Source organism: Hemiscyllium ocellatum, chromosome 10 (assembly GCF_020745735.1).
Source record: "Hemiscyllium ocellatum isolate sHemOce1 chromosome 10, sHemOce1.pat.X.cur, whole genome shotgun sequence".
NCBI lineage: Eukaryota > Metazoa > Chordata > Chondrichthyes > Orectolobiformes > Hemiscylliidae > Hemiscyllium > Hemiscyllium ocellatum.
In genome coordinates, this window is record NC_083410.1 from 30,657,673 (window position 1) to 30,681,445 (window position 23,773).

Consider the following 23,773-nt stretch of genomic DNA (forward strand, 5'->3'; position numbering starts at 1 on the left):
AGAATAAAATACTATTTTTTAATAATCTCCATTTATCTGCCCACAGTTTCATTTTTGAAAAAAATGAAACACTATTAAAGCATTTATTTATATAAAACTAAAAAGTCAGCACAAGCTGCTTTCCTTCTGGCGAGAACAGCAAATGATTTCAGAAGGAGCTTTCAAGGACAAAGCATAAGGAGTCAGCAAAATCATATAAGAGCTCATCAACCTGTGTGCAAACAACCGAAAACTATCCAACGTACCAGATGTGTTTTAAACTCCTCGTGGTTATACTTTACTTACACACCCACTCATCTCCAATCCATATTTCTCTCACTGGATAAACCTGTGCAATAACGTCATTTCCCAAAGTTATCAGGGACACAATCTTAAATGTCACATCTAAATTAAGCTGAAGTATCCTTTCAGCTTAACTTCAGCTCTCAATGAAACCCCCACAATGTATCACGTAAGAATTGTTGCTATTATTAAAGCTTTAGCAAGTTCATATAGACCACCATAATTTATACAGATAGTGCAAACACAGCTTATGGAAATACACTGAGAGAAGTCAATGCAGTTCTTGAGGGTGGAGGAATATTGGGTGGGAGAGTGGAGTCCCCATTTTCCACTTCACCCCTGATTCAATCAAAAGGTGGCAATGCTTGTGGATGGCCCAATACCAACTGAGATACACATATGGGGTGTGGCATCTCCAGCTGGAGAAGCATTTATTGCCCGTCTCTAGTTGCCCCTTGAGAAGGTGGTGGTGAGCTGCCTTCTTAACCACTGCAGTCCACCTGGTGTGAGTTGACCCACAATGCCATCAGGGAGGGAATTCCAAGATTTTTACCCAGTGACACTGAAGAAACAGTGATACATTTCCAAGTCTGGATATTAAGTGGCTAGAAGGGAACTTGCAGTTGATGTTCCCATGTGTCTGCTGATATTATCCTTCCAGATGGCAGTGTTCACAGGTTCAGAAGGTGCTGTCTAATGATCTTTGCTGAAAGTTACCTTTGCACTGTACCTTGTAGAAAACAGACACTGCTACTATTGAATAATAGTGATGGAAGGAGTGGATGCTTGTGGATGTACTGCCAATAAGGCTGCTTTGCACTGGATGGTGTCAAGCTTCTTGAGGGGGTTGTTGGAGCTGCACTCATCCAGGCAAGTTGGGAATATTCCATCACGCTCCTGATTTGTGTCTTGTAGATGGTGGTCAGGCTTTGGGAATGCGGAAGTGAGTTGCTTGCTGCAGTATTCCTAGCCTCTCAGCTGCTTTGTAACCACTATATTTATATGGTAAGTCCAGTTGAATGTTAAGGGGCAGTGGCTAGTTTGTCTCTTTTTGGGGATGGTCATTCCCTGACATTCTTGTAATGTAAATGTTATTTGTCTATTAATTATCTAGTAGCATCTACTTGAAGATCAGATCTGCCATTGGTGTTCAACCAGTTGCCTAATTTATGCAAAATTTATGTTGGACCTTATTTCAAGGGGGTTGGAGCATAAGAATAGGGAATTCTTATTGCAACTGTACAAAATACTGAGTGAGACCACATCCAGAGTACTGAGAGCACTTTTGGTCTCCTTAGTTAAGGAAACGTTTCATTTCATTGGAGGCAGTTCAGAGAAGGTAACTGAGATGATCACTGGTATGAAGGGATTATTTTGAGTAAAGCTAAACAGGTTAGCTTTAAAACAATGACAGGGTAAATATTAAAGGATATTTCCACTCATGGGAGAGTCTAGGACCAGAATTGAAGACTGAGATGAGGAGGAATTTCTTCCCTCAGAAGGTTGAGTGCCTTTGGAACTCCTTGCCACGGAGAGCTGTGGGGGCAGAATCCTTGTGTACATTTGAGGCTGAGATTGAGAAATTCCTGACCAATAGAAGAATCAAAGCTACAGGAAAATGCAGGAAAGTAGACGTGAGGAATTTCAGATCAGGCATGATCCTACTGAACAGCGGAGAATACTCAAATGTGTTACACACTACTTGTTTATTATTTCTTGTGGTCTTATGCTCGAAAAGCAAACCTTGGGTTGCTTATGCACTACTAGGGGCTGGGTGCCTTGCTGTCAAGCACTCCGTGTCTAATTGAGGGTCCTTACATCGAGAAGGAGGAGTCTGCAGAGCGCCACATCCCTGCCCTTTCTTTTGTTCTTCCAATATCCTCTAACAAGTCACTCCCTTCCCAGAGTATCCAACTCTGGGCCTCTAGTAGGTACATTACTGACAGCTATTTCCATTCCTCTGATGGCACAGATAGCAATGATAAGCTGTAGGTCTCTGACTGGTAGGTGTTACAACCAGTCCTAAAGCAAGGTTTCTCAACTTGCTATCCCAAGTTGCTGGCAGGATATCAAAACCCATCATGCACCTTGTTGAGATGGGGCAAATTGGCTTTCCTTGGTTGTAAAGCCAACCTTCCATTTAATCGTAATGGGTTAATTTTAAAACAGAATCCATCTCCTTCTGGATAACGTTCTTCCAGACCCAAAATTATGTTTTTAAAGGAGCCTATTCAACAATGCTTTCCTGAATGAATGAAAAGATTGAATTTATTAATTACTAAACATAATAAGAAATAATAATGCAGCCCATATGTATAGTTAATAAATAATAAGTGAACTTAAAAACATAAAAGTTAAAACAAAGTCTCTGAATGTTTATGAAAAGCAAATAGTTACACACTGTTGTCATTGCAGTAGATATTACTCAAAACATTGATGTAATTCATTGAACAGGGTTCTTTGAGAATTCTGGTTTGTAGATTGAAACTTTTTTTGTCTTGATTCTTTTCAACAGTGGCTGTGACTTGGTTGGTTTCTACTACTAGGAATGAGAGAAATCTTCTGTTGTTTTATTCCCTTTTGACTGGCTTGCTGGCTAGTTAGTTTAGACATTCAGAATGAGAGATTGCCCTTTACCTTTTCTTTCCCTGCAAAACAAGTATACAGTGCAAATCTCAAAGATGTGACCTTCACTGCACACTATCTGAAACACTAGGGTGTCAGACCACTATAAACAGAGAGATCAGGTTTATGGTTGCTTAACCTCTGTCCACGTGCATTCTTAAAAGAAGAAAATGCAATTATGGCTTCTTGATAAAAGGGAATAAGCTAGTTGCCTCTTCTTTTATGAGCTTTCCACTTGAAGTTTCCCTGATTCTGTACAAGTCGAACATTCTAGAATTTCTCCCTAGATGGTCACTGAATTTACATCTGCAATCAGCTTAGAGTCAAAGTCATGCAGCACAGAAGCATAGCTATAACAGTCTTTCTTTTTTTTTACAAAAAACACAAATAAGTGCAATTAAAGTTCAATGTTGCCATAGGTGATCCAATGTTGTCATCTATAGATTCTATCCCAGAACATAGGAAGGACTTGTCAATGGCCAGTTAAGTGCCTTGTCTTTGGGATTAAATTCCACACTTCATTTTTTAACAAAACAAAACAGAGATTACACCATGAGGTTAAACACACGATGACCCCCTTCAGTTCTCAGTTGTGAGTTCAACTGTAGCACAGACTGCTTGGATGTAACTATCCCAACAGCAATAAGATTCAAAATTAAAATGCATACAAACACTTCCCTTATATATTCATTGACAGGATGAGGGGGGTCACTGGCTAGGCCAACATTCATTGCCAATCACTAATTACCCAGAAAGCAGTGAAGAGCCAACCACACTGCTGTGGGTCTAGAGTCACATGTAGGCCAGACCAGGTACGGATGACAGTTTCCTTCCCTAAAGGACATTAGTGAACCAGATGGGTTTTTCCAACAATTGACAATGGTTTTCATTGTTATCATAAATTCATGGTTATCATTAGACTCTTATTTCCAGATTTTTAATGAACTAATATTTCACCATCTGCCATGGTGGGATTCAAACCCAGGTCCCCAGAACACTCCCTGGGTCTCTGGATTAACAACCCAGTGATAATACCACTAGACTGATACCTCCCCTGAAATTCCTAAACAGAACTGGGCTCTTCAGTTCAATCCTATCACATTACTCCTCCCTGAACTGAAATCTTATTTCCCCCGTAGTTCCTTCTTCCCAAATTCCTTCAAACACCTATGTTTAAAAACTGAAATGTGGTGGAATCTTTTAAGAGACCTGAACAATGTGAGCTGTGATGAGAAAAGTAGCAGAATTTTTTTGACAAGTTCAATGAGGCCTATCCTGCCATTGAGAACAATTCATTGCAAATGCTAAGTTTCCCAGCATCGTGGCAGGATTCGGACTAGGCAGCAGTGAGTTGCCTATTAAAGAGGATTATTACTTCTAAGTGACCTTATGAACTGCACATCCCACCTCATTAATATGTACTTCCTATCATATGTGACAAAGCTGTTCCTTTAACAAGGTTTAAGCTGTCCTTGTCTTTTTCTTCAGAAAGATTGTAAACAACACAGACTCCAAAAAGTTGGAGTTTGAAGGGTTTTCGGGCCAATTTGATAATAGCTAACAGAAATAAAGTTCCTGACCCTTTCCTTCCCCCCTTGGGAACAGACCTCTTGTCCCCCTCACCCCCTTTCTCCTAGTTTCTTTGAACAGACCTGGCGGACTGACTTAACCCACCCATTTGGGTGACCTGTCTGGATGAGACCATTGACTGATAGCTCTACATGTTCCCAACTGCATTAGTCCTACCCCCCAGGACAGACTGCTGTAGAGTTACAGGACGTATTGTGACCGGGTCCCTCGACTGCAAAGATATGAACCCCTGACTGAGGACACTTTTACTAGACACCTGAGCATGTCCAATTCCCTGGACTTACCCTGCTGGGAGCCTCTGCATATCCATCCTTCATGGACTTTGGTGAGGATTACTGGTCTGAAACTTTGAGACATGGTGGCTTGCATCTTGTGAGTACAGTATGTAGATGTGTAAACTGTTAGCACTTGGTGCAGGTTTGAGATTGATGAGGCATGGTACCACACACGAGCTGTATGTCCCTTTGTTGGAGGGCTGTTCACCAGCAAGGCAAGATGCTTGGTTGTATGGCTGCACTAATAGGAAAGGCAGAGATGCTGATAGTATTCAAGTAGGTGCTCAGACAGCCTCCAAGCAGCCCTGAGATGATGCAATCCTTGATTTGTGTCCCTGTCCCAATGCACAACGTGTCCATGCAACAGACTTTCAATGATGATCCTGAGTCATTGGAAATTATTGAATAATTTCTATTGACGAGCCGTATGTATGGCCAATGCCCATGGATTGTTTCTTGAGATACTGTTATGTTGTGACCAACATGGTGGCTCTTCACAGGCAGAGGAAAGGTGTTGAGGATTTCTGGCTCATGATGTGTATTATGAAGCAAGCCAGACCCCTCAAAATATTTGGAGAAAGTAGCCAAGACCCTAACTTTGCTAGTTGTGTTAAACAAGATATTCCAGGAGAAATGCTGCTGGTCAAACAATTTAGTTTTAAACATAACAGAATTTATTTACAAGATTACTGAATGAAACACAAACAACAGAAAACAAAATACTGAATAACTTAATTTGGGATTGACAGTTGTGAAGATGGGCAACTAACTTCCTAAAGGCATGACATGATAAGTCCTGCCTGGGAACAGTCATGCAGGAGAGGGATTCATCCATGGTCAGAAGGACCCCGATTTCAAACTGGGGTGCGGCGGGAACACTGCATGACAGCATGCAGCATGTTTACTTCATATGGCAAAGGTTGAGGAGTGGGTGATTGGAGATGTCTATACTGATTGCAGAGAGAAGTAAACAGCGATCTGTACTGCAGTTTTTGGTTTTGTCAGAGCATATTGGTTCTATGCAGCCCCTCACTTGGATGATGACATGGTTGGGCAGATTCAACAGTGTGTTGCTGGAAAAGCACAGAAGGTGAGGCAGCATCCCAGAAGCAGGAGAATTGACATTTCAGACTGGAACCATGGTTGGGCAGGTGCCTGTACTTTGAGCGAGGGTGTTGCCACATGGTCTTGTATTTGTTTTTTTTATGGAATAAAGTGCTGGCCATGTTCAATGTGATGCCATTATCTAGGCATTTGTCAGGAGCAGAAGTTCCATACCTGTTGGCTTTCCAAACACCTCCCCAGAGGTCTGTGGCCTTCGTAACACTCTGGCAGTTAAGTCATCAGGGATGGTCATCTCATCACCCACTGGGACATGGTCTAGAGAGTGTTTCAGGTTGCTGGAAAACTACTCTATTCCTCCTCGTCTGTAGCATTTACCAATAAGGCATATGCACAGAGGCACATATTGCACTGGTTCTTGACAAAGATATGCCAAGTGGCCATGTGACATTCTTTCACCTTCAATGGGAGACTCAGATGGCCAACTAGTTTATTTTTTTAAATGGCCTGTCGAGTTTGTGCTCTTTTTGGATTTACCCTTCTAGAAGGTATAACCTCCACCTTGTTCCTTGAGCTGGATTTCCACTGCTCACCAGGTCTTGCTTAGGGCAACGATGTCAATGTTGAAATTTCACTCCTCCCTACCAACAATGGCTGTGTACTGTTTCAGTCTGTCACTATTGGGATTGTTCAGGAAGGTCTGATGTTCCAGATTCTGAAATTCATTTTGAAGGATGGAAGGTGCCTGTGCATGAACTCTTAATATGGGGTGGTCATTGCACACCACCTATTACACAGGCATGATGGGATTTTAGAGCCAAAGTATAGATTTTTTAGCAGCAAGCACTAAAAAGAAATACAAATATACCAAATATTCCACATCACATTTGAATCTTCTCAAAAGGCTCAGAGGTAACACTCAGCTGAGGAAAAAAGTTCATTTTTTTCAGCAACATGAAAATGTTATCTTCAAAGGCATTGACTACAGTATCGCAAAGATCCAGGCTCTAATTACCATCTAGAATCTCACAAAAGTAATCATTTTTCACAGGTGATCGAAGTCAGTGAATATTGTTTGGCTACTTCACAATGGAACATAATTCCATTAAGGGTGGCACAGTAGCTCAGTGGTTAGCACTGCTGTCTTACAGCACCAGGGACCCGGGTTTGATTCCAGTGTCAGGCGACTGTCCGTGTAGAGTTTGCACAAACTCCTGGTTCTGCGTAGGTTTTCCCCAGGTGCACTGGTTTCCTCCCACAGTCAAAAGATGTGCAGATTAGGCCATGCTAAACTGCCCATAATATTCAGGGGTGTGTAGATTAAGTGCATTAGTTGGGGGTAATAGGGTAGGGGAATGAGTCTGGGTGGGTTACTCTTCAGAGGGTTGGTGTAGACTTGTGGAGCCAAAATGGCCTATTTCCACATTGTGAGGAGTCTATGATCCCTATGAATAATTCTGTCTCCATCCAGTGCTTATCTCATGCAACTTAAAGCAATTATCATTACCTAGTTATTGCAAGTTATCACCCTGATGCCCTTCTCTACTCTACTGTGCCCCTCCAGCAACAACCGATAATAATACAGTACAGGAATCAAGACTTTAACACAAAGGGCATGATTTTACCAGCTCCCACGTAGCAGGCAAGGAAGCAAGATTAGGTATAAATGTTGCCAGCTCATTGTGCTAACAGCCCACTAGCCAGAAACCGGCTGCCAATTTGAGAAAAGCATGCAAGCACATGCCCAAAGAACAGGAGTAGGCCACTTGGCCCCCTGAGCCTGCCCCACCACTTAATAAGATCATGGCTGACCTGATTGTAACTTGAATTCCACATTCCTGCCTAACCCAAAAACCTTTCATTCACTTCCTGACCAAAAATCTACCTACTTCTGCTGTACAAATATTTAAAAGGCTCTGCTTCCACCATATAACCTCCACTGAGTACACGCCTAGCCTGACCAATCCATCAACATAAGACAACTTACCCATTCCAAATACTAATCTGATAAATCTTTTCTGAACTGTTTCCAATGCCTTTACATCTCTCCTTAAATAAAGAGGTCAATGCTGTGCTCAATTCTCCAGATGTGGTCTCAGCAGTGCTCCGTATAGCTGAAGCATAACCTATCCTCTCCTCCCCTCACAATAAACAATAACATTGCTTTCGTTTTCCTATTTATTTACTGGAGGTGAGTTACTTGCAATGGAATTCCTAGCCTCTGACCTGCTCTTGTCACTGGTGTGTATGTGGCAAGTCCATTGGAGTTTCTGGGTCAATGAAGGAAGTGGATAAAGAGAGATTCAGTGATAGTCATTAGAAATGGTCATTGCCTGGCATTAGTGTGCACAAATGTTATTTGCCACTTGTCAGCCCAAACCTGGATATTGTCCCATCTTGTTCTGTTTGGACAAGGATTGCTTCAGCATCTGAGTCGTCGTGAATGGTACAAAACATTGCACAATCAGCTAACATCCCCGCTTCTGACCTTATAATGGGAGGTGGGGGGAGGGTCATTGAAGCAGCTGAAGATGGTTGGGCCCACAACCTTCAGGAACTCCTGAAGATATTAAAAAAAAAGTGCTGGAGACCACAGCATATCAGGTAGTATCCATGGAGAGCAAGCTAGTTGAATCGAGATAACTCTTCATCAGAACTGAAGTGAAGTTTGGTGCATTTATCCGATAGCAGTTTGGAGGGGGAGTGCAGAGTGGCGTTGGAGTGCTAGGAGTGGGAAAGATGTTGATAGTTCAGATTAAGTGATTGGAATTGGAAATGGCAGAACAATGGTATGTCTAACTGACAGACTGGAAAGAATTGACAATCTCTCTGGGGTGAGGGAAGGGAATAGAGGGTGACAGAGAATGTAACAAGCAAAGCCAAAAGAAAGGGGAGTAATGGATTCACAATTTGAAAGTGCTGAACTCAATATTGAGCCCAGAAAGTTGGGAAGTGCCAAGTTTGAAGATGAGATGTTGCAACTCCAGTTTGCGCTGTCATTCGCTGGAGCATTGCAGCATGCTGAGGACAGACAAGTGGGCATGTGAGCAGGATGTTGTGTTAAAATGACCGGCTACGGGAAATCTGGGGTCATGTTTGCATATGGACTGGAAGTGTTCTACAAAGCAGTCACCTGGTCTGTGTTTGGTTTCTCGAATGTAGAGTAGGCCAATGCGGTGAACACAATACACAAGACTGGAGGAGGTACCAGTGAAATGCTGTTTCACCTGGAAAGACTGTTTTGGCCCTTGGATGGTGAGCAGGGAGGAGGGGAAGGGGCAAGTGTTGCACCTTCTGCGGTTACATGGGTAGGTGTCTTGGCCAGGAGGGGTGGGTGTTGTTGGTCGAGGAATGGACTAGGGTATCCCGGAAGGACCAATCTCTGCAAAATACGGACAAGGAGCGTGACGGGATAATGTATTTGGTGGCGGTGTTCTGCTGGACTTGTCTGAAATGGAAGAGAATGATCCTTTGGAAGTAGAGGCTAGTGTGGTGAAAAGTGAAAACAAGGGGGGCCCGATCACGCTTCTCTCTACAGCCCTCTGGACTATGGCCTCACATCCGAACATCAAACCCATTGTTGCCCGGACTGTCACCGACCTCATTACCCCCAGACATCTCCCCCCCCTCTTCACTACCACCTCCTACCTTATAGTATCCAAACCCTGGACAGACCGCTTCTACCTCCTTCCCACAATCCACAGACTGCCCTGGTAGACCCACCATATCAGCCTATTCATTTTCTCCTGTTCACCAGGCTCATTTCCTCCTACCTTGACTCTATCCTCGCTCCACTCGTCCAGAACCTGCCCACCTACTTCCGGGATTCTTCTGATGCCCTCCACCATATTGACAATTTCCAGGTCCCTGGCCCTAACTACTTCCTGTTCACCATGGATGTCCAATCCCTGTATACGTCCATTCCCCACCAAGATGTTCCAAGAGTTCTCGGCTTCTTCCTCAGCCAGAGGTCTTAACAATCCCCAATCCACTCCCGCTCTCCTCTGCCTGGTAAATTTGTTCTCTCACTGAACAATTTCTCCTTTAATTCATCTCACTTCTGCAAAGTTAAAGGTGTGACTATGGACACCCACATGGATCCTCTTTATGGGGAACATCCTTGTCCAGTCATACACTGGTTCCCTCCCACAACTCTTTCATACATCGACGAGTATTTCAGTGTCACTTCATTCTTCTGCCTGAATCTTGAAACACTTGTTCATCTTGTCTCCAATTTCCACTCCTCCATAACTTCCACATTGCCCATCTCTGACACTTTCCCTTTCTTTCTTTGACCTCCCTGTCTTTATTTTAAGGAATAAACTGCCGACTGGCATCCCCTACAAAGCCATGGACTGCCATAGCTACTCTCACTACAGCTCATCACATCCCACATCCTGCAAGGATTCCATCCCATTCTCCCAGTTCCTTTGCTTACGTCACATCTGTTCAGATGATGCCATCTTCCAAAACAGCGCTGCTGACATGACTTCCTTTTATTTTGACCATCGTTTCCCTGTAGTTGACAGGGCCCTCAACTGCATCTGACCTATCACCCGTGCTTCTGCCCTTGCCCATTCCCATCACTGACAACAGCATAATCAAGTCCCTCTTATTCTCACTTTTCACTCCATATCCAGAGGATCATTATCCACCTTTTCAGACAACTCCAGCAGAACGCCACCACCAAACACATCCTCCACCAAACTCACTTGCTCCGTCTGCATTTCACTCCTGGGACACACCAGTTCATTCCTTGACCACCAAAAACCACCCCACCCTCCCACTGCACCTACCAAGTAACTGCAGGAAGTGCAATACCTGCACTTCACCCCCTCCCTGCTCACCATCCAAGGGCCAAAACAGTCTGTCCAGGTGAAGCAGCATTTCACCTGTACCTCCTCCGATCTTGTATATTGTGTTCGCTGCACTCAGAAACCAAATACAGACTGGGTGACTGCTTGGCGGAACACCTCCAGTCTGTGCTCAAGCATGACCCCGACCTTCCCGTTGCCAGTTATTTTAACACAGCATCCTGCTTGCATGCCCACTGTCTGTCCCTGGCATGCTGCAATGCTCCAGCAAAACACAGCATAAACTGAAGCAGCAACATCTCATCTTCAAACTTGGCATTTTCCAACCTTCTGAGCTCAATATTTAATTCAATACCTTCAAACTGTGAACCCAATACTTCCCTTTCCTTTAATTTTACTCATTACATTCAGTGGCCCTCTATCCCCTCCCCTCACCCTAGTGGGACTGCCTGTTCTTTCCAGTGTGTCAGTTAGACACACCATTGTTCTGCCATTCTCATATTCCAATCACTTCATCTGAACTATCACCATTCTTTTGCCCCCCAGCACTCCAACCCCCTCCCTCCCACCTGAGCATAAATGCTAACCCCTCCACACTTCACTTCAGCTCTAATGAAGTAATTTGACTCTAAATGTTAGCTTGCTCTCCCCCTATAGATGCTGCCTGACTTGCTGTGATCTTTAGTCCTTTCTGTTTTCAGTACAAATTCTAGCCTCTGCAGTTACTTGCTCTTGTCCAAGAGCTGACATGACTGACTTCCAGCAGGCACAACCATCTCCCTATGTGGCAGGAATGACTCCAACCAGGAGAGAGTTTGCTCTGACACTCATTGATTCCAGTTTTACGAGGGCTATTTGATGCTGCACTTGTTGAATGCGGCCTGGATGTCAAGGGATGACGGTCTCACCTCATTATCATCTCATTGTCTTACTCCTATGGAATGACTTTGTAGGACTGAAAGACATGGCTTCACCTAAAATCATGGCAAGTCCAGTTGAGGCTTAGGGTATGGAACAAGTTCTGGGTATTGTTCAATCGTGCGTAGTAATGGCTAAACAAAGTCCAAAGATCATAGTAATATCACAAGCAGGTGTTAAGGCAGCTGAAACTCTATTTGGAAATGAAGATAATTCACAGGTAGCATTTGGCATGTCTTCATTAATTGAAGTTGAGGAAGTAGATCCAGATTTTAGTAAGTTAGCACAGACACCTCACATTGAAATGGAAACTGAAGAGTGTGTATCCAGAGAGTTATTTTATTAGATATGGAGCACTGCTGAGGAAGTGGGGACACCCTCATATACCTGTGGATGAAGATGGAGGATTGTTCATCAAATACTGGTAACATCCAGATATCATAAGATGATATTATAGATTGCACATGAAGATCTTATGTCAGGGCACACAGGAATACAGAAAAAGCAGGAATGGAGAAACAGATACTTTACATGGGCAAGACTTTGTAAAGGTGTACTGAAGTCACATGTCAGATAGTAGGAGAATTTCAGCATGTAATCAAACCAGCCTAGTTTTAGAAGAACCATTGAGTTAAGTGTTAGTGGATTATGTTGAATCTTTACCAAAAACCAAAAGAGGACATCATCATATTATTACAATCATAGATCTGATTGAATACCACCAGCACAGTAGCAAAGCTAACGACCTTTGAGGATCTGCTTCTTAATTTAATGCCATACTAACTACACAGAACCACAGACTATGATGGTGTGCTTGGAAAAGAGAAAAGCTGCAAAATTGGGACTGGATGGTTGCTGGGGATATTTCCCAAAAATGCGGCTGGGATGGGGATCAGCTGTTTGCACTGTGTGCAGTTCTGGTCACCCTACTATAAGAAGGATATTTTTAACTTGGAAAGGGTTCAGAAAAGATTTGCCAGGACGTTGCCGAGACTGATGGGTTTGAGTTATAAGAAGAATCTGGGTAGGCTGTGACCTTTTTCACTAGAGCTTAGGAAATTGAGGGTTGGCCTTAAATGGGTTTTTAAAATCATGAGGGACATAGATAAGGTAATGAGCAATGTCTTCTCCCTAGGGTGGGGAGTTCAAAACTAGGTGGCATATAAAGATGAGAGGAGAAAGTTTTTAAAAAGGACATGAGCAGCAACTTTTTTTATTCAGAGAGTAGTTCATGTTTGGAATGAACTGCCAAGGAAGTGACGGATGCAGGTACAATTACAGCAGTTAAAAGACATTTGGATAAGCACATGAATAGGGAAGGCTTGGAGAGATATGGACCAAATACAGGCAAGTGGGACTAGTTTAGTTTGGGAACATGGTCAGCGTGGACTAGTTGGATTGAAAGTCTGTATGACTATATGACTCCATACTAAGCAGGCCTGCTATAGAGTGCCTTCTCACCCAAACACCATTTAAAATGGCTGGAAGGCCACTGGAGAAAAATGGGAGCAGCCAGCAGCTTACTAGCAGACCGAATATTATTGACAAGGGGCTTCCCCTCTGATGCTTGGGGCCTGACTGTGTGATTCCTCCAAATTTATGAATTAAATTTATCTGAGGATGCTTCCATGTGGAGACCCCTCCCTACCTCCTATCTGCCTTAGCAACCTCCTCTTTCTTGGTGAGGCTGTCAACACGCCAAGGCTGGTGGTCATGTGATTGGATGAACAGCATGAGAAGCCTGCCTGCAGTTCTCAATAGAGATTGGATGTGACGGACTGGGAGCTGTTTCAGGAAAACAGCTCTTCCACTCTTCTTCAAGGTGCCCATTTAATCCTACCATCTGGGTCCTATATCCCTCAAGAATTTCCTGCCCCACACCTCAGTATGGATTTGCTGTTCTCAAGAAATGATAAAACTTGGAAAAGATGAAATGCTGTTGACATTGTAATTGCAACCCAGACAATGAAGGATCAACCCTATTGAATTTTATGCTTAAATTGTGACCACACACATACACACACTACGCAAATGCAGAATTTCAGGGAGACTTGCACAGAGAATTACAGCAAGTGCAAATGGGACACCTCTTCCAAAAGAAAACAGAAAAGATCAACATGCCTTTTTTTTTCATATTTGGAGCAGGTAAGTTATCAGAATGGAGCTAGGAACAGGTGGTGAATCTGCTTCTCCAGACACAAAATGGTGCCTAGCATGAAGCAGGAATGATGCAGTTAGGTCGGGTGTGGGAGAAGCAGAGTGAATCTGGTCAAGAAGAAATAATCCATGAGCATACCACCTCTAATCTGTAAATTTAAAAAAAAGGTTCTGCACTAAGGTTGTTATGGTAACACCTAATTACTTTTGAAACAGATTTACAAAATGACTCTTTCACTCCCTGTTACCAAATATCACAATGAGAATTGATCCCAAATATTAATTATCCAGTCTCTAGCCCCTCAACCCTCTCACAAGATTGCACATTTGAAGGAGTTGACAAGGAATACGAAAGTAGTAATTCTCTTTGAAAATTTTGGGAGAAGGTTCTCAACTGTAAGTGCCGTTTGATTATACCACAGAAACTTTATTAGAGGCGATAGAGGCCAATGCAGATCCTGTCAGTAATAATTAACTTTCCCGACTCCAGCTACCACCTCTGCAGCATTGCTGATATGCCCATTTAAGTCTGTCTGTACTATAAATGATTAAAATAGATGAAATGCTGACTACATATTTAGCTGAGAGCCTCACAATCCACTGCAGTCAGAGGGAAAATGGCAATTTGCCAGTTTTCAAAAAGCATGTGGTTGATTTTCTCCTTTAGTACTTGCAGCTAATCTGCTTACTGGCTAGAGCCCATAAAAATGAGAAGTAAGGGAGCTTGATAAAAACTGAAATAACCAGATAAGTTTTTTTTAATAAAAGCAAAAATCTGTGCAAAACGGTGGTAATTTACATGCATTCCAATCAAATACCTCAACTCAACAACAATTTCTGTTGATTTTTGCTGTTCCTTCCCGTTTCTCCTTCATTCCATTAGCTCTATTCCTCTTAGTGTACAAGATTCATGACAACACCTCAATGCTTTCATGTTTCTTCCCTATCCTCCTGTGGACAACATGCCAATGAAACAAGAACTCTGTCATACCTGAAACAGTTCATGATCTATATCATAATTATCAAAACATGTGGCAGCTAAGAATGCCGATCCCAAAACGATGTGCATCACTTGTACTGTCACAGATATTCATCATCTTTTAATTACCAGGAGGGTGGAGGGTGGATTAGCAGAGGTAAATAACTGCAATAACATTCACAAGAAAATGGAGGTAAAATTCCCCAATTATCGAAAAATAATGAAGTGATGATCAGGAAGTCAATTTTGGAAGCTATGTCCCTCATGATGTTCAGGCAAATGTATTGTTTAACAGCAAAGTGTGAAGAGGGAAGCAACAGAATGCACAAACAACAACATTTACTGTGTTCATAGCTATTAGTGGATTTCTTATGGCTTAGCTCAGAGAAAGTCAGCACATAGCGAATTTCCCTCAGAGAAAATTTGTGATACTATAGCAATGATCTACTGCAGCTGCTCAACAATGATGCCCCATCCAGACCATAAGGCTGAGGAGCAGAAATTAGGCCATTTGATTCTGCTCCACATTCATGATCCCCTTGACAATCAAGAACCTATCCATTTCTGTTTTAAATATACTCAATGACCAGGTCTCCACAGCCCTCTGTGGCAATGAATTCCACAGATTCACCACTCTTTGGCTGAAGATGTTTCTCCTTATCTCCATTCTAAAAAGTCTTCCCTTTACTCTGAGACTGTGCCCTCGGGTCCTAGTCTCTCCTGCCAATGGAAACATCTTCCAACCTCCTCTCCGTATTCCGTAAGTTTCAATTAGATATGCACCCCCCCCCACCACCCCCCGAATCCTTCTACATTCCATTGAGTCCCAGAGTCCTCAAATGGCCCTCGTATATCAAAACCTTTCATTCTGGTCATAGAAGTGCGCAGTTGCTTACAACAATGTATCACAGAACAGGGATGCTGTATGCAAAATGTACTCTAACTTCTGCTCCTAGCTACCGAAATGAAGTATAGAAACAATTATGTGCACTTACCCAGTGTAAAGGTGCAATGCAGACCTTGGCAGCCATGAGTGGTATACTTGGATCACTGAGTTGGAGATTTGCACATTCTCTAAGAGCGGACACGGCCCTAGTTGACTGAAAATTAAAATGACGATTCAAAATTACTTCTTATTCGAGAACACATTTTGTTTACTTTCAAAATAATGGAATTTCACACGATTGAGAGATAGATACAATGATGTCCAAAAAAACTGTGAAGTTTTTAAAAAAAATTTGAATTTCCAATTTATAGCTGAAAGGATAACACAAGATTTCACCTTTTAAACAAATTAAAAGCATTATCGAATAAAAATTTGCAGACAATGTATATTTTAAACCAAAGAACTTGCCAGTTTGCTTTTAACGCAACAAACAAACCCACTGCACAGGTATGCTTGACACTGTTCCTTAATTAACCAGATTGCTCAGAATTATTCCAAAATAATTCTAAAATCCTGAACCTTTACTCTTGATCTTTTCTTTTCCTAGCCTGAAACTTTTAAGCAACTACTATTTTCACAGTGAGGGATTTTCATGGCAATTTTCTCTTTCTCCACTGCAAGTTAGGCAAATCTTCCAGCCTTAGAATATTTAGGAATATCCCAGGAATCCTTCCTCGCCCAAAACACATTTCCATGGCAGCATGAGTCATTCGGGCCTTGTATTCAAGTAGAAGTGCCAATCAGCTATCAGTGAATGTTCTCTGTTCTTGCAAGTAAATGGCATTTAAAGCATAATGTTTTATAACTCAACATTCTCAACATCTTGGAACTTTGAGACAATGGCAGCAATCTGTATTTTCATTGGTTAGATTGCTAGTCTTCAAAGTGTGCCCACCCAACCTATACTCTTTCAACAGCCACATCCCACTGGCCTGTTGTTAGAGAGATGTTAAAACAGGTTACATGGTCCCTTTCAATTTACCCTAAATTAGAGGCAAAGGCCAATAGATAACTATGTTACAAACTTCACAACTGTAAGACATAATTAAAATGCAGCATGTAAAACCTGACATTAATAACCATCATGAAAAAAAAGTTTATATTTCTCATTGGCATTGTGCATTTACAACAGAACCATTTTGAAAAAGCTACACAGAGACTGGTAACCCATCACCAAGTCACTCTTTATTTACATGTCCATAATACACTTAGTTGTGGCCAGCCGGCTCGGATTCAATCCCTGAACGGAGGAGATTATAAATTACCTGACTTATTTTGGTCAGCCAAGGCTTACTGATTGACCCAGGTTAACAACCCCAATCAAGGATTTTTGGTCAACAAGATCCACCTAGTTCCAATCACTACACATTTCCTGAGTAAGACATTTGGTATAAAACCAATGTTGAGCCAGAAAAGGAAAGGAAAGAGACAGACAGGATAGCCACTCTTTAGTCAGTATCACTCATTCTGTCTGATTAGGTTTCTCTTCGATCTTTCCTCTCTTAAAAAGTAAGGCCACTAAGGTAGAGGCCACTCATGGAGGATGATATAAGCAAAAGCAGAGCTTTGGCATACCTCACTCAAATGACCACTCGATATATACAGGCATAAGTAATTAGCATGGGGGCACCATTCAATTATGTATCGGGGCAGGGAGTCTGGGGGAAATCACAACCATCCTCATACGATGTCCATAAAAATTCCAGAAAGAAGCAATGATGTGTCAAACAGGAAATGGAGCCCTAGATTGTTTTTGTTTCGCTAATGATGGGTTAGTGAAGTTAACTTTAACATCTCTGTCCTACCTACAGTGAAATTAGTGAAGTCACACCCAATGTTACTTGATTTACCACCAAGTCATCAGGGTGCCCTTCCTTACTCTGGTTTGCTTTAAATTGAGTGCAATGTTGAGATGGTATCACCAAGCGTATCCTTTGAAAACCAAAAGGAGTCATTAATACCCTGATGTTTTACTCCTCAACCTCCTAGGACAATTTCAGTGTGAACTGAAATGAAAACCTGTTTACCCAGGTTCTTCAGAAATGCACTCATCGCTTGTCCAAGTTACAGCAGGAATTAGGATAGCCATTAAGGTAATTTGGGATCTGTTTTCTTCCATTAACTGCTTTGGGCTATTTGCTTGCACAGAAATTGCTGAAGACATCACCTGACCAGCAAACTAGGAGCCTGTCTGTCAGTTGAAATAAACATGCATAAATTGCCATGATTTACCCAGCACACTTCACTTTAACCACAGAGTTATTGATGATCTGAGGATTAGAACGGAGTGTTCCCAGGCAGGTTCACAAGCAACATCAACAAAGCACTTACCATTCAAATGAATATATTCCAAATCTTAGACAAAAGTGACAGGCAGAAAATGATAGACTGCTAGTGTTTAATTATAATTCATTAAAATGGTTTGACTTTTATAAATGAGATCATGGTGACATTTAAAATGTAAACAGTCATTTGTACCAGAGATTCTTCTCTCAACTGGGGCCAATTGACTGATGCAGAATTATACAAATATGAAAAGTTAGCCCTGCTATCCAGTTCAGGTTAAATGATGAAATCATAGAATCGTACAAACATAAAATCTTTACAGTGCAGAAGCAGGTCATTTAGCCTATTGAGGCCACACTGACCCTCCGAAGAACATCATACCCAGACCCACCCCCTTACCATATCCCTGTAACCCTGCATTTCTCATGGCTAATCAACCTAGCCTGCACATCTCTGGACACTATGGGTAATCCAGCATGGCCAATCCACCTAACCTGCACATCTTTGAAATAACTACAGACTGACACAACCTTCAATCTACAGCAGCTGCCATAAACTGTGGCTTCTCTCATTTATTCATTCATGGGACATGGGCATTGCTTGCTCTGCTGGCATTGATTCTCTGTATCTACTTGAAGGTGATGGTGAGCTTCTTTCCTGAACTATTGCAATCTATTTGGCGTGGGTTCCTGCCCCATAGTATTTTTCAGAGGGAATTGCAGGATTTTGAAAGAACTGCAATGTATTTCCAAGTCAGGATGGTGAATGGCTGGAGGGAGACCTTGCAAATGGTGGTGTTTCATTTATCTGCTGCAATCATGGGTTTGGAAGGTGTGGGCTAAGGAAGCTTTGCAAATTTCTGCAATGCATCTTGTAGATACCACTCACTTCCATCAATGTGCATGGGTGATGAAGGGAGTGAATGTGCGAGGTTGTGGTTAGGGTCCCAATTTCTCCTGAATGGTGTTGAGCTTTCCAATTGATTTTGGAGCTGCAACATTCCAGGAACATAGAGACTACTCTATCAGAGACCTGGCATGCTTTGACGATGGAAGATCGGCTTTTCAGAGACAGGAGATTGTTACTTGTCACAGAATTTCTTGACTATAACCTCTAGTTCAGTTTCTGGTTGATGCTTACACCAGAAATGCTGTCAGTGGGGATTCAGAGATGGTAATGCAACAGAACATCAAAAGGACAATGGTTAGGGTCTCTGTTGTTTGAGATGGCCATTGCATTTGTGTGGCATGAATGTTACTTGCCTCTATCAGCCCAAGTTGGAAATGTTATCTAAATCTTACTGCACTTGAACTCAAGCTGCTTCAGCATCTGAGAAGTTGCAAATGATGCTTAACATTATCCAATCATCAGTAAACATCCCCACTGATGATCGTATGCTAGAGGGAAGGTCATTGATGCACCAGCTGTATGTGGTTGGGTCTAAGACACTGCCCTCAGCAAGAACTTTTTTAATTCACTCATGAGACATGGCTGTCACTGACTGGCCAGCATTTACAGCCCATACCTAGTTGCCTTTGTACTAAATGACTTGCTAGGCCATTTCAGAAGGCAGCTGAGAGTCAATCACATTGCTGTTGATCTGGAGTCACAGGTAGGCCATACCAAGTGAGGTTGGAACGTTTCCTTCCCTGAAGCACATTAGTGAGCCAGATGGGCTTTTCTGACAATGGTTTCATGGTCATTATTACCAGTTATTCTTGAATTCAAATTCAACCATTTGCCATGGTGAGATTCAAACCCAGGTCTTCTGAACATAGCTGAGTTTCTGGATTAATAGTAATAGTAAACTGTAGTGATGTCTTGGAACTGAGATGACTGCCTTCCAACACTCACTTCCTTCGTGCTCGGTTTTTCTCCAACCAGCAAAGAGTCTCAAGCACCCCTAATTTTATTTGCTCTACCAATGTCAACTGCGTCTTCTGCCATCAAGGCCATAAGCTCTGGAATTCCCTTCCAAAATCTCTCTGCTTCTCTTCCTCTCTTTCCACCCTTCAAGATGTGCTCAAAAATTTATATTTTTCAACAGGTTTTTATAATATGTCATTCTGTGGTTCAATGACAAATGTTGCTTTATGACATTCCATGGGACATTTAGATTTTCATGATGAGGAGTGTGTGGAAGTTTAACGAAGTATAATTACAAGGGAATCTGGATACAGCTAGCTGGATTGAACCAGGAAAGGAGTTTAGCAGCAAAGACTGTTGAAGGATTGAAGGCTGAAGAAGGGTTACACCCAAAACGTTGACTTCTCCATCTCCTGATGCTGCCTGGCTTGCCCGTTCTTCCAGCCTCCTGCTTGTCTGGTTGAGAAACAATGGCAGACATTTAAGAAAATATGTTATGGGTTCAAACTAAGGATATGTCGCAGTAAAGAAGAAGAATTCTACAAATGGAATAAACCAACCATGGCTAACCAGGGAAATTTAGGGCAGTATTAAATTAAAAGGAAAAAAAACATACAATCTAGCAAATATTTGTGGTAAGCCAAAGGATTGGAAAAGTTTAAAAAACACAAACAAAGACAACCAAAAAAGTAATAAAGAGAAGATAATCTTTGAGGGCAATCTTTAAAAGTAAGATCAAGACAGACAGCAAGAGCTTCTTTAAATATATAAGGAAGCAAGAGGTCAAAGTAAACATAGACTTCTTAGAGAACATGGTAGCGAAAATAATAATGGGGAACGAGGAAATGGCAGGGAAGTTTAATAAATGCTTGTACCAGTTTTTCTAGCAAAACACACCAATAGCATTGTAAAATTATTAAATAAATAAATGAAAAAGGAGGAGAAGAAATAAACACTACATATATAACTAGAGAAAAATTGCTGCAGAAAGTAAAGGGGCTATAGACTGAAATCCCTGGGACCTGATGGGATGCATCCTAGGATGTTAAAGTTAACAGATACAGAGATAGTGGATGCACTGGAAAAGTTCCTGGAAATTCTAGAGAAGTTCCAGATAATTGGAAAAAGATCAATGTAACACATTTATTTAAAAAGAGAAGGAAACAGAAACAGGCAACTATAGGTCAATTAAATTAATGAATATTATTGGGAAAATGTTAAGAGTTTATTATAAAATATCTAACAGCACAGCATTTTGAAAAATATAACATGATCAAACAGTCAGCATGGCTTCACGAAGTGAAAACCATGCTTGTTAAATTTATCAAAGTTCCTTGATGGAACAAGCAGAAAAGATAAAGGGGAAGCAATGAAGGTAATGTATTTGAACTTTCAGAAAGCCGGTGATAAGGTACCACACATTAGTGTACTTAATAGGATAGGGTGCATGGTGGTGAAGGTAGTGAACTAATATGGAAGATTAGCTAACTCATTAAAGACAGAGATGGGACAAAGGGGGCATTTTCAGGATGATAGCCTGTAATCAGTGAAGTGCTGGGACCACACTTATTTTCAATATATATTACTGATTCGGATGAGAAAAGTAAAATGTGTTGTTGACAATTTTACAGATGACACAAAAATGAGGGTGGAAGAAGGCAAGTGGGAGGATGATACAAAAAGACCACGGAGGGATATAGACAGGTTAAACAATTTGGACCAAAACTTGTAGATGGAATGTAATGCTGGAAAATGGAAGGTTATGTTCTTTGATAGGAAGAATAGAGAAGCTGAATATTATTTAATTGGAGACAAACTGTAGGAAGCTACAGAACAGAGGAATTTGGGAATCTTCATCCAGGAGTATCCAAATTCAGCAAGTAATGGAAGGGCAATGGAATACTGACCCTTATTTCAAAAGGAATGGGGTACAAAAATAGGGTGGTCTCATTTAAAACATATGCAAAGCCGTAGTCAGACCACAGCTGGAAGACAGTGTTGGGCCATTTACCTGAGTTACACTGACACTGGAGACAACACAGGCTTAACCTGGGTAGTGAGCAATTATATTATGAGAAAAGGTTGAGTAGGTTAGGTCTGTACACATTAGAGTTTAGAAGAATGGCAAGTGATCTTATTGAAATGTACAGGATTCTTAGATGACTTGACAGGGTAGATGTTTCCACTTGTTGGAGAGTCTAGGACCACAGGGCATAATCTCAGAATAAGGTGTCACCCAATTAAGACTGAGGTGAAAAAGAATTGTTTTTTCCAGAGAGTAGTGAGTCTGCAGAAATCTTTACTGCAGAAGGCCGCTGAGGCTGAATTATTAAGTATATTCTTGGCTGAAAGGGACAGAATTTTCATCAGTAAGGGACTCAAGGATTATGGGGAAAAGGCAGGAAAGTGGATTTAAAAATATTCAAAAAATGCAGAACAATATTCCATACAGGAATATGGACAGTTAAATAAAGATCTGGAACTTAGGTTTTCAGACAAAAGGATACATGGGAACACCACCATCTACAAGTTCTCCTTCAAATCACTCACCATCGTGACTTGGAAATACATCACTGTTCCAAATACATCCAGGACTCAAAAAAGACTGCTCCGAGTGTCAAACAGCAAGTTCTGACATAATTCACCAAATTTGCAGCTAATATTTACAATTCAATGATCCAGAAAAACACAGATTTAACATAAGTGGCAAATAGTGAAATGAGGAAAGAAAAACAAATTCCACAATGAGTTATGGTTTGCAATGTGCTGCCTGAGCATGTATTGGAAGCAGATTTAATAATGTTATCTCTGAGGTTAGATGGGTGCACTCATTCCCTTCTAGCCCCAGTTCTCTAATGGTGACAACAAATCTTAAATTCAACCACAGAGTGGTGAATATAATCATTAATTGGTTTAGAATATGTCTGGTGTAGTATTGGAAACAGTTCAGCTAGGTTCCTTTCATCAATAGTGAATAACTAGATTATTACAAATAGAAGTTATTCATACAAATTGCAAAGACTTTTGACAATAAACGGTTTATACTGTACAAAAATAGGAATGATTTAGATTCTAAATTTCAGACTCAAAATGAAACAAATGTAGGTAATAGACAAATGATGGTTGGACAGACCACAGTATATAGTATAACAAAAGCAATCAAGATAGGTTTCACAAATTTCCTAGCAATCCCTTCCCAACTCTCCAAAAGACATTGGTAGTGGTGTAAGCCACCAAACATTATTAAAATGTTACAAGGAATTTTATGTTTGATTAGACGCTTTGCAACTCCCTCAAGAGCCAATCCATCATGAACTGCCTCAATAACTGCTCATTCGAGTGGTTCATCTCCCTTTCCTCAAACTACACTCCTCTGGAACTTTGGGAAATGGTGAGCGGCCTTCTTGAGCTACTGCTGCCTTTGTGCTGTAGGTATATGCACAGTGCCACTGCAGAGGGAGTTCGAAGATTTCGATCCAGTGACAGTGAAGGAACAGTGATGTATTTCCAAGTCACGATGGTGAGTGGCTTGAAGGGGAACTTGTAGGTGGTGGTGTTCCCATGTATCTGTTGCCCTCATTCATCTACGTGAAAGTGGTCATGGGTATGGGAGGTACTGTCCAAGGACCTTTGATAAATTTCTCTAGTGCATTTTGTAGGTAGTACACACTGCTGTTACTGAGCCTTGGTGGTGGAGGGACTGGATGCTTGTGTAGACTGCACCAATCAAGCAGGCTGCTTTGTTTTTGATGTGTCAAGCTTCTTGAGTATTATTAGAGCTGCACTCATCCAGGCAAGTGGGGAGCATTGTTAAAATGTTCAGGGTACATTGAGCACACAGCATAAAAATGCATACAACCAAAAAAAGCCACACCGTAATAGCTTTCAAAATGTAATTAGATAGATGCTTGAAGGAGTGAAATTTTCAGAGCTCTAGATAAAGAATAGGGAAATAGAACTAATTGAATATTTC

General features: G+C 41.5%; 1 protein-coding gene across 3 annotated transcripts in view; it reads right to left on the reverse strand.

Moving 5' to 3' along the window:
- LOC132819708 (tetratricopeptide repeat protein 7A-like) overlaps nucleotides 1–23,773 on the reverse strand; it is a 373,105-nt gene that overhangs the window by 216,844 nt on the left and 132,488 nt on the right. For all 3 annotated transcript variants that reach the window (XR_009645113.1, XM_060831372.1, XM_060831373.1), the window contains one exon: nucleotides 15,698–15,802. Coding sequence is in view for 2 of the 3 variants with exons in the window: in XM_060831372.1 (XP_060687355.1) it covers nucleotides 15,698–15,802 (105 nt within the window). In the remaining variant the exon portion in view is untranslated. The remainder of the gene's footprint in view (nucleotides 1–15,697; nucleotides 15,803–23,773) is intronic.